Below are 12,099 nucleotides of genomic sequence, written 5' to 3'. Positions count from 1 at the left end.
TTCCCAGAGCACTACGGGTTATTTCAAATACATCACAGCAGTGTCAAAAAAGCAAAGACGAAAGTAGTGCATATGTGCCTAGATTTACAACATGACACAACACACATTAATGTGAAAAAATGTGAATGAAAGTGTGAATGGTTCCCTTGGTCCTACCTGGATCCCTAACACTAAGTTAACCCTTACAGATCTGTCTTCTCATCAAATCATTTCACTGAGCAGATCAGCAACCTGCGGCAAAACATCTGCTCATCGCAGAACAGCCAGACTTATTACAAATCTAATCTCTGCCAAAGCAATTTGTTCATCACCGAACCACAAAAATTACAAATATGAATTTCACTTCAAAAATGACTTTCCCGTTCACCTCCAAGATAACTAAATGCGAGATTTCCTAATATGCGCACTATTTCTTCCTAATAAGAGATTTTATGATATAACTCTGCACACATCCGACCAGGGATCTATTTTTTATTTGATGATTTAATAGATCTGAAGCGTCCTGAGAGGTTGGAGGTGATCACACCTGCGACACTCCACCATGGTGGTAACGAGCCTGTCACTCCCTCTGACATTTTCTCTCTCTTTCTTCTAGGAAGTTTTTGATCGACTTCACCTAATTTACACTGTTGGGTATTCCATGTCGCTGGGATCGTTAACCATCGCAGTGCTGATTTTAGGATACTTCAGGTAAATTCCTGTTTTATTTTTTATAGCCTTTTTGACTAATTTTGACTTTTTATGTACTTTTTACATTGTTTTTGAGCAGATTGATTTGATCCTGGCCAATTGGGTCAAACAAAGGTCACAATAATACTTTTAGTTGCTGAACTTTACCAAGAGCTCTTCAAAAATTATTTTCTAGAATAATTTTTCATGAAAATGACAGATAATGATGTTTTCCTTTTTGGTTTTGTCATGTCGAAGGATGTTATTGGTCTGTATGGGGTAATTTCAGTAAATGAACACAATAGCTAAATTAAGATACTCTGCAGGAATACACAGTCCCTATCCACATAAAACCTATAAGCTTTTTTAAAGCAGCAATAACAATATAATTAGTTTTCCCTTAAAATACAGCAATTAAAGTTTATCTATACCAAAAGATTCATTAACGGCTCCCCAAACTTTCTCCAACATTACTTCTCAATAATGCTTTCCATCCAAGGAGCGACCATCGCTGACATCACTTAAAGGTCACATGACCCGTTCATATGGCAAGCACCGGGGGTTGTAGAGAGGGCCGGGCAAAGTTTTGGAAGCCTCTGTTAATCAAGGCATTAGGGACGGGGGTATAGGGAGTGGTGTGGGTGTATCAGCACATCATGTATTGTCTTGGCAGGGTGGCTACGCTATGGCTCCAGTTGTCCCTGAAAACCAACGTAGCTACCCAATATTCAGAAATGGAGAAGAGAGAAAATGCAATGGATAAGTATAAAGAATTGGAAAAGGAAAGTGGATGAGGTATACTGCTTGATTGTCTTTTTCCTAATTTATTAAGATTTTATTAAATGTATACATTAGTATAATGGAATGACTGTCCAGAAAACTGGCCATGTAGTGTGCACACCTACCCTTTAATCACTTTGTTAAGCACCTGGAGCAAACAGAATCCATACGTTATGTAATAATAAATCATGTGAAGTACCCCCATTCCTCTAACATGGCAACATTGCTCCATGGTAATTGGCCATTCAGTGCCATCTCAGAAGGCAAAGTCTTTGGTCCCGAATTGTCTGAAACCAAAATTGGCCTGGAATACAATGGGCTGCTTGTTCTCATTATCAGTAAAAGAGAGTTGAATTGCAGAAAAACAGGATTTCTATATCGCCAACATATTACGCATCGCTGTACATTAAACGGGAGCAGAATGAAAAACTGACTTTGATTTTTTTGCAATTCTGAAATTCCTTGTTAGAATTGGTATATTTTAAGAAGCCATACTATACCTGTCTATGATACCTCTCAGCCGATCGGGCTGCAAGATAACAATGCCAGGATTTATCGGACGGTAAAAGAATGGATTAGGGACCACAAGACATGATTGTCAGATATGGATTGGCCAGCTAGAGGTCAACCTCTAGTTCTGGACTCTGACCAATCCATCACCAATACAAGATCTTGTTGTTGTGATATTGCATGACCATACCATGGCAGCCCAATGAAATATTAAAGCAGGAAGCTTTTAATTTGGCCAGGCATAAAACATGGATAGGTTAGAAGTATGAATTCATTCAATGCCATTTTTATCTTGCAACAAGTAATAATAATAAAACTTTGCTTTAAGACTTGTCATAGTTAGGGTTGTAGAGGCCAATTTTAGCAGACCGGAACCTTCGGAATAAATAAAAAAAGCAGCTTCTTTATCAATGTTCAGCTTCTTTAATTAGTTAGGAAGATGTACAATAGAATGGATGGTGCACAAAGTACCCTAATCTCAGCACTCAGCTCTGCTAGACCTATTAAACTTTTTTATTCTTTTCAATTAAAACAAAGTCCTGACATACACTTGCAGGAAGTGCGCTGACACTGAGACGTGTTCAGCAATACAAAAGCAGAGAGTAAAGCTTTCCTGGGAGCCCCGGCTCCTCCATATGGTCCTGCAATGCATGGACGGTCCAGATATGTACAGAACAGCTGCAGACTTCTCATGTGTGCTGCGCATGCAGCAAAAAGGAAGAATGCACAAATAGTTCTCAGCCATCCAGGAAGCTGAAAAAGTAACACAGCTATTAAATGGAATGGAGGACTTGGCAAACCTGATTTTATTGGCAACAAAATCTAAAGTACCAGTGTTGAGCCACGCTACCCCCTATTCTTATAAAACACTAAATGGTAAATCCAATGATAGCAGACAGCAACTCTGACGCTTGTAACACCATGTCATATCATGCAGGACAGCCTTACTTACACCTAACTGTGGAATTCCTCCGGTACCAAACACAGAATCTCTATTGTAAATGATGGGGCAGGGGTATTGCTGGTCCACTGGTGAGTGAACCATAAAGACTGGCAGCAAATCCCCTAGTAGTCCTGGCACTGGTGATGAATCATCAACTTCAGGATAGCCCATGAGATATGACTCCTGACCCAAAACCTTTGGTTTTGATCCCATTAAGGAATATTTCCTGAAAAGGCTGGAGAAGATACATTTTCATCAATGAAGCTGGTTGATCCAGCAAACCTGGAATGGATCTGGTCCAGGATTCAAAACAGTTGCTAGAAAATAGAAAATGACTTTGAAGTAATCCATTCCAGGTTTGCTGGATCACCCAGCTTCACTGATGAAAGTGTATCCTCTCCAGCCTTGGAGAGCTTTAATAAATCAGGCCCATGGAAGCAAGTGCCCCTTTTGGAAGATCTCCCCTCTGTTTCTGTTTTAGTAACAACACAATTTAGGATTTTCAGTCCCAGTGACAATGATCACATAAAGGGGTTAAACTCTCCAGCAAGGATAACACTGAGTTACCAAGACAGAGATTTGAATCACTTATGTGAAACAAAAAATTGCTTCGGATACAATTAAAATGTTGTGCTATCATTACACATATTAATCACATCACACTATAATAATACAATAACCCGACAGTATTTCAATGTCATACTTATATGGATACCAGGGGGTGAGATGGCATTTACTAATATTACCACTGATCCTTGTATAGCGGTGAAATGATACATTTTGGGATGTTATTTGTAAAAGGGCACAGGCTTAAATGTATTGGCAGTTAGAAAATAATCAAGAAAAGTGGGACTTTGTAGACATCAATATTGTATAAAACACATAGTTTAATAAAACTAAAACAAACATGATTCATATAAACAATCATAGAATAAGTGACCGTACATTGCAGGTGAGGGAATCCAGAATCATTGGTGTAGTTCCCAAGGAAGCCCAAAGAAGTTACAATTTTTTTCAAAGGTGTTACAGTTGCAACTAAATATTACGTTCAAAGGATTTCAATCCAATGCGTTTTGCAGAACTAGTTTCCTTCTTCAGGACTGTTAAATAACAGGCAATACCCATGCAAAAGGCAATTGTTGGTCACCTATTTACTCCTGGATGGGGGGCACAGGGGCCAGAAGAGGGGTTGACAGGTTTCCCAGGGTAGTAAAAGAACCTAAAAGTCAGGAGCTGAAAGATGTTTTGTCTGTTTTAGTCTGTATTGACTATACTGAGTTGCTCAATGGAGCCCTTCTCAAACTGTTTGCTGTCTTGCTAAAAAAGTGCAGAGCAAAGCTGCCTGAACTGGTCCTGAATGACCCTGTCTTGTGCCTAGTTTACAACTCCCAATACTCTCAAAGACCTTCCACACCGTGTGTGGTTTATGTTTCGAACAAGTGCTTCTTCGTTTAGCCAGTTCAGGATATAGCATTCCCTCTTTACTACAGAAAAATTGTTTTATTACCTGTTACACCTGCTAACCACACAACCACCTGTGTGCCTGGCCTAAAATCTGAAAAAAACACCTCAGCCATACCCCCCACCATGGAACCTTTCACTATGTGTAGGTGAGACACATCCACAGCAATCACAATTTTGCCAGCCAGTGCCTCTGCACAATATATGCATCTAACAGATATACCACATCTGGAAGTCGTTACTAAACCCCAATATTCCAATATTAAGTAATATATATTAAGAACTACAGCTGTCAGGAAACCCGCAGCTCCCTATGTCACCTGCTGGTGGCACTGTGGTAACCATGCCTTTCATGTACTCCCACTGGCAACCAGCAGGTGACATAGAGAGCTGTAGTTTCTGTGACAGTAGTGCCACCAGCAGGCGACATAGGGAGCTGCAGGTTTCCTAATACCATCATATAATAGTATTTTTTTATTGAATTCCAAGCATAGACTTCAAGCTTTTAGGTGAAGGCATAAACAATGGTTGATATTTTGTCCTCCATCGTAGCAGTGAAATATTAAAGAAGGCAGGAATGGAACACAAGGCCACAATGGTTATTTTTCTAAACCTTGAAAGATACATCTGTTGCTTACGAATTACAGACAGGAACAATCACATTCCATCCATACCTACAGTACTAAGTCATACTACACAAGCAAACATTCTCTAAGATTCATTATTTAATGTTAACAACACAGTTAACATTAGTTAATATTCTTTTTTAACTTTGTCTGTCAAAGTCTGGTATAAAGTCACAAATTATAGTTTCCATGAGAAAGATTTTGCCAAAATTTCAACTATTTTCCCAAATTGTCTTGAGGTCTCTGAGAAAGTAGAAATGAAGGTTTTAATTAGTACATTGGACAAGATAGGTAAAAGGAGCTATTCCAACTTCCACACGCCATTAAAAATCTGTTGCAGCCATAAAAAATAAGGCATGGTCTAGAAGATGCTAAAATTGCCTCACCATTTACAGTCAAGGTTATGGAAAAACAGAGCCTAAACATATAAGAATACAACACAAACATGGCGGGAAATAGAGGTGACTCTCTGCAAAGTGAAAGCATACTGAGGGTGAGAAGTGGCAGCAATAAAATTCTTCATGGACCTCGAGTCAATGGAGGTGGTGGTAGATAGATGGAGATAGAACTTGGCATATGTGGCCCAAACCAAGCGCCATTGGAGCACATGGGAAGGTAGCAAGATGCCCGCACAATGATCAGTGTGTCTTCCTACCAACACTTACTCAGGGGTGAAAGATGAGGAGATGATAGGATAGGAGGAGAAGATAGAAGATGATGAATGGCAAATGAAGCAACACATCTAAAACCAGAATCCTTTATGGTGGAATCCATGTTTAGGATGGAGGAGCTGCAGGTGGACCAACACAACTGGGCTCCTTTATAGCAAACAGTGACACCCCTTGCAACCATATAATACATTCCATGTTGGCCCAATGACACCTCAAGGTGCCATCATTTAAAACCTTTCACAGCAGTTAGATGACCAACTATGACCTCGGTTTCAGTTGACACATTGGGCCTGATTGATAAAAACTCTCCTGGAGAAGATAGACTGGAGAAGATAGACTAATATGGAAAAACCTGATTGATCCAGCAAACTTGGAAAAAATTCCTTAAAATTTTTCCTATTAGTTGGCGAATGTTTTAGTCCTGGACTGGATGCGTTCTAAGTTTGTTGAATCACTCTTGTTCTCCCATGATAGTCTATCGTCTCCAGTCTTGGAGAGCTTTTATAAATCCGGCCCAGAGTGCAGAATAGTGCAAATTTGCCAAAATTTAGGTCCCCCCAATTTCCAGATATTACAATTTCAATTTTACAATGAAAGTAGCCATTGGCTGTTTAGGAGGTGAGGCAGCCAGATATAATTTAGCACAAATATAAATCCCATTTCCAATGCCTGATCGAGTCTTTAACAAAAATCCTTATTGTCGGACTAAAAGATAAATCTGCTAACAAAAATAACCCATTCACTGTTTAAAATGTTTGCCAAACTCGATATACTCTATTTGGATGTCAAAAACGTCTCCCCAGTGGACATTAAAGTGATGCAAATCATGCGAGCTTCAGGGGACGGTCAGGGACAAGTGATATCAATGCTTGCGGAATGTTCGAGCATGCAGCATTTAATATCGTAGCACAATTTAGTAGTCTAGGCCCTTCTAATATGCTAAGTCAAATTAAGGACGCGGAGACTTTTACCGCAGGCCAATGCATCTCATCATCAAAGCCTAGACCCAGTCTCCCCACGCTTCACATTTTATATTCCTTTCCTGCGCACTTTGGTTTCCGACTCAGCGGCTAATTTCATGAACCCTACAGACAGGCTGCTTAATTGGCCAATTAGCACAACTGGTGTCCCATGGCCGGCCTTTGGTTTAATGACCAGACATGACGGGAACCTCTTCAATTTGTGCACCATGACGAGACTACAAAATAACAAAATTTGTCTATAGATGTTTTTTCATAAAGTTTATTTTTTTTTCAAAAATGTTAAATTATGATGAAAAGAACTAAACTTAAAATTGTGTTTTTTTTAGGAGACTGCATTGCACCAGAAATTATATCCACATGCACCTCTTTGTGTCCTTCATGCTGAGAGCCATCAGCATCTTCGTGAAAGACGCCGTCTTGTATTCCGGGTACGTTCTGGAAGAGATGGAACGCTTCTCTGAAGAAGACTTGAAATCGATCACCCACGCTCCTCCGGTAGACAAGTCGCAGTTTGTGAGTCATGGCGTATATTTGGCACCAAAAAGATGTTTTTTTTTCTTTTCTTATAAAAAAAGATAAAAATCTGAGTTCTTCACTTTCTGCTTTTAGGATTAAAGAGACACAACCTGAAAGGTTTCAAAACTCTAAAATAAAAATCCATCAGGGAACTATTTTATATAAGTTCAAGGTAACAAGGAACTTCTTGGGGTGTTAGAAAAGCTTGGACAGATGAATACCCCATAAATGACAACGCTGCCAATCCAGGGCTGTGGAGTCGGTACAAAAACCCCTCGACTCCGACTCCTCATTTTATGGTACCATTGACTCGTCTAATTTGAAACACAGCATTCACCGCATTTCATCACTGCCAAAGCTCAAAGATGTAAAGATGGGGTCTGCTTTTGGAAACTGCTGGCCAGAAAGCTGACACTCTACTCTATTGACCAGCCTGTAATTGCCATTATGTAAAGTTTATGCCTAAATATTTACCTAAAAAACAAATTTTTTTTTATTGTTTTATAAAGAAGCTATAAAGTTTACTTGAAGATATAATGAGGATCAGGAACAACATTAACTGTTCAAAAATATAATCTACATCGTTTGCTGCTTTAAACCATTAATTAAACTACATAAACCAAAAAAAAAATACAAAACCTAAAACAGCATAAATGTTAATTAAACTTGGCAAATAATGGAGTGCAGACCGGTGTAAGAAGCCGGCATGGGGTTATAACACCTTGGCTTTCTCTGCAGGGAACGTATAGATGCAGAATGTAATGTCACAGTATAACTCTGATTAAATGATATAATTCTAACAAATGAATATTTTTCATGAGCCAAAAATAATCCAGATGACAAAGATCTAGAAATGTTAGGCTGCAGAATAGCTCAGATGAGCTTCATGCAAGGCAGTGATACTTTATCATGACTTATCTGTAAAATATTTTCCATACTCTGTTATCACAACAACTTACATTTATTAGGAATCGGAATTTGCCCCAACTCCAACCCGGATTCCACAGCCCTGGTACAATATATATAAATTCCAGCAATATTATCCTTTGCATTCTTTTTAATGTTTAAATAGAGAAGTTCAAGTCAAATTCATGGGGGAACCAAACCCAATCCTCAGCCCTACATGACAGTCTATAGGAGAATAATGATGATGGTTTGGTTCCTTTTCAACCAAATCTCTGTTTATTTCAAACCAGCCGACTTTAGTTTTTTATCTTTTCTTTCAAATGACAATTGTTTCTATTTTACAGATACACAATGGCAGCTGTGTACAATAACTCCCTATTCCTATGGATTAGTAACAACCAATGCAAATTCTCTTTTCAATTTTCATTCATTGGATAGAGAATGGTTCCAGTCAGTGATATTAGGGAATGATTGAGCGATAGTGAACTATATCTGCCCACCGCACTTTTTAGGGGTCCCAGTATAAATTTCCCATTTGTCTGCGCATTATCTTCGGCTTGGCTGACCAGTAAATATTCTTTGTTGCAGGACAATATTTCTCCTCTTCCTCAGCTCTGTACATTGAATCTTTTCTCTGCTACATAATAACTTCTCTTTGTTCATCTCCGGCAGGTCGGCTGTAAGGTTGCTGTTACTTTCTTCCTTTACTTCCTGGCCACAAACTACTACTGGATCCTGGTGGAGGGGCTCTACCTGCATTGCCTCATATTTATGGCTTTTTTTTCCGACAAGAAATATCTCTGGGGGTTCACGCTTTTTGGTTGGGGTGAGTTATTATTATTATTATTCTTTTTTATAAGCTTTGCACAGAAAATGTGGAAGGGAAAAGTCCTGGATATCATCTGTATAATCATTGGGTGCAGCCAGTGCTGGGCGATTGGGAAATTTTGGACCATTGGCCCTATTTGTGTGCACGGGAAATCAATAGATTGTTCTGTCCAATCCTTTGGAAATGTTATTAAGGTTTATGTTTAATGCTTTGATGTTTTGCTTCTTTTATTTGCAATGTAACATTTCATACATAGTGCATTAGTTTTGAATGAGAAAACTTAGCAATAATTTAACATGGAAAAGTTTTTTGTATTTTAATGTTTAGGATTCACAAAGCCAATGTGATTTATTTATCTCAACTTTTTTGAAAAAAGCTCAGCGCTGCTTTTATGTTTGTTATAAATCGGATAATATATATAAATACTGTGTAATAATAATAGTAATATTAATAATGGTCTAACTTGGCAGGAATGCATGGAGGAGGAGGGGGTGTATGGATTTTCAGTAGCGATTGTTCCTCCTCGTTAAATCTTAAACAAAATTAACAATGAACTATTACTATGCAGGGAAATGTAATTCTGATGTCTCAGACGCTTAAATTTATTTATCTGTGATAGGTATTATTTCTTGATATGACAAGCGCCTGGTTACTTACATGAACGCGTCTCTGAGATTGTTATCAGTGTGCCGCATTGTGAATGATAAAACATCTGAAGCATGGCTGATTTGATAACCACAGCGGATGTGGCGTTGTATGGAATCCCCCCCCCCCCCATAGATGTGTCATATGAAAGGATAAAAATGGCAATTCTCAGATTCGCAGATCTCCCTGCACCTTCCATGGGTCAGACGTTGTCACTTTGCTTTAAATTAAGACACGTGTGACAAGGCAGATGTGTGAATTCTCTTTAGATGCCCGCAATCGGTTTATATCGGCACTGACATGTGACCAGGATGAGAAGCTTGTTAGCCCTGACAGGTGAATGTGTAAATGGGAATGTTTCACCTGGCTTATTGTGCCATGAATGTCATTGCCATGTGATTGGCACAATACGGCTCATCGCTCGCCATTAGATATCATTTCCCAGTCCTAGAAGAATTGTCACTAACACAGACGGCTAAATTTTCCCTAAAACTGCATCGGGAAATTATCTCTTTCTTATAGCTTTAAAGTTGATGTAATAAGTCTGAAATTGTTTTTAACTTGTTAGTGTTATTTGAAATAATTTAAAATCAGTGGATTTAATAAAATAATCCCCGGTGTTACTACCACAAAGGTTCAGGCTATTCCTGTTATGGGGGTGACAACTCTCAGTTGTTTCCTTGTGTTGTCACAGGATTCTGCAAGAGGCTAATGATTGTTTCAATACACAAACACGTTGTCACCATCAGAAAACCTGTGCTGAGAAATGTCATATAGTCATCTCTGGAGTGCATGCAGAATGGCAGCAAAGTGACACAATGGATTAAGAGAAGGTGAAAGCAAGGGCACGTTAACGGTTTTTGCTTTCTCTTGGAATCTGGGTACTTAGCCCAGGATAGTTCTATTTATCGGAAGACTCCTTAATTCCAAAAATTTGACACTAAACACTTGTATTGATAATCTAATATAACTTGGCTACAGACATCAGATCATCTCTTCCAATGACAGTGATTATTTCCAGGGACAGGAGAATGAACGAGTGCTGCACACACACTCTATGAAGGGGAGGGTGAGCAAGTAGCACCCCACTGTGCTCGCCTCACAGTTCTTCATTAATCTGCCACACACATTGGGGGCCACTCTACCAATGACAATTCATCTCGGGGGACAATTATCAGACGTGTGTACGTAGCTTTACTCACTTTGGAATAGTAATCATTTCCCTATTAAACAAAATCCTCACAAAGAAAAAACATTTTTGATGTTTGTTGTTCACCTTTGTGTTGATCTCTCCGGCTTGTAGAACCTGCATTGTACACACTGTGTGTATCACACAAACTTGCACAGCGCATACAATGTGGATGCTAAAGGCCGGCACCACCAGCGCAGTCTGTGGGGGAAATACCAGAAAGATACGGAGGGGATACAAAGGGGATTTGGAGGGGATACGGGGGGGGGGGACAAAGAGGTTATGGGGGGGTTGTCATTACCCTGCCGGGAATTTTATATCATTCTGTCTTTGTATTTCTGTGATATCTGTAATATGACATTGGGCTGATTTCCTGCAGGAATATAGCAAACTGAATGATCTGCTTGCAAGGGATTTTTTCACTTAGCAAGCTTCAACCATCCGGTCATGTGCAATGAAAACCTATTATATATTTTCTTGTTAAGATTTCCGTGCATGTGATTTAGTATTCTTTGCAAAGTTAATCATCACCACATTCACTAAGCTAAGTGAAATATCCCTTACAAATAAATCATTCCCTTAGTAAGTAAATCACTCCAATGCCTCCTCTTCCTGCTGCTATTGCTGTGTTGAACCTCTTGAAAAATGATTTTTTTTTTGCATTGTAATATTTGCTCTGCAATCATTCCTCACATTGTTCTCTCCACTTTCTGTGCTTTTTTATACCTATAAGGCTTCAGAAAAATGGATTTAAAGTCAGCCTGGCTTTGCACTGTCCTGTTGTTTTATGTTCATCTGTTCTGTTTCCTATATATCATTGTAAATAATGTGTTATCAGTAGATGGGTTCTATGCCTATGTTTTAGGTGTCAAAGCCAATCTTTTAATACAATGCAATATATATAACCCAACCCCCTTCCTTCCTCTTCTGTTAACATTTGGTAAAATTGCTGCATTCTGGAAAAAAAAAAAGAGCAATAAAAAGTCCCAGAAGCTCCCTTTGGCTTGTTGATGTCATCATTTTTGGGGGATCCTTGGAAAGTTTTCGGTTGCATTGGTATCCTTGGAGGAGAATTTGGATTCTGAACCTTTCTAAGGATGCCCAGTCAGTTCAGTGTTGGGAGGCAATTTGAACATCTATAGGGGGCATCTAGTCCATCTGGTCCAATGCTCAAATTGATGAAATACGTAATGCCGACCATGGGAGCGAGAACACAGAGAGTGTTGCAGTTTGCTGTATATGCGGCTGTGTAACTGCCTATGCCTATGATGACCCCTGTCCAGCACTGACAAAGCCTACAATAGTCATATGGGCATCAGAAGAGGACCAGAGAGCAACGGAAGAAGGTGGCCTGGTCTGGTTGTGGATGGC

The 12,099-nt window shown here is 39.2% G+C and overlaps 1 protein-coding gene across 1 annotated transcript in view; it reads left to right on the top strand.

The window, feature by feature from the left end:
* Positions 1 to 12,099, top strand: part of PTH1R (parathyroid hormone 1 receptor) — a gene marked incomplete at its 5' end in the record, with an annotated part of 89,308 nt that overhangs the window by 54,810 nt on the left and 22,399 nt on the right. The window contains 3 exon segments of the mRNA XM_072413023.1: positions 596 to 690; positions 6,970 to 7,156; positions 8,738 to 8,891. Of these exon segments, the coding sequence (XP_072269124.1) occupies positions 596 to 690; positions 6,970 to 7,156; positions 8,738 to 8,891 (436 nt within the window).

The sequence above is a fragment of the Pyxicephalus adspersus genome, chromosome 5, assembly GCF_032062135.1.
Source record: "Pyxicephalus adspersus chromosome 5, UCB_Pads_2.0, whole genome shotgun sequence".
Taxonomy (NCBI): domain Eukaryota; kingdom Metazoa; phylum Chordata; class Amphibia; order Anura; family Pyxicephalidae; genus Pyxicephalus; species Pyxicephalus adspersus.
This window is presented reverse-complemented; position numbering and strand designations above follow the sequence as displayed.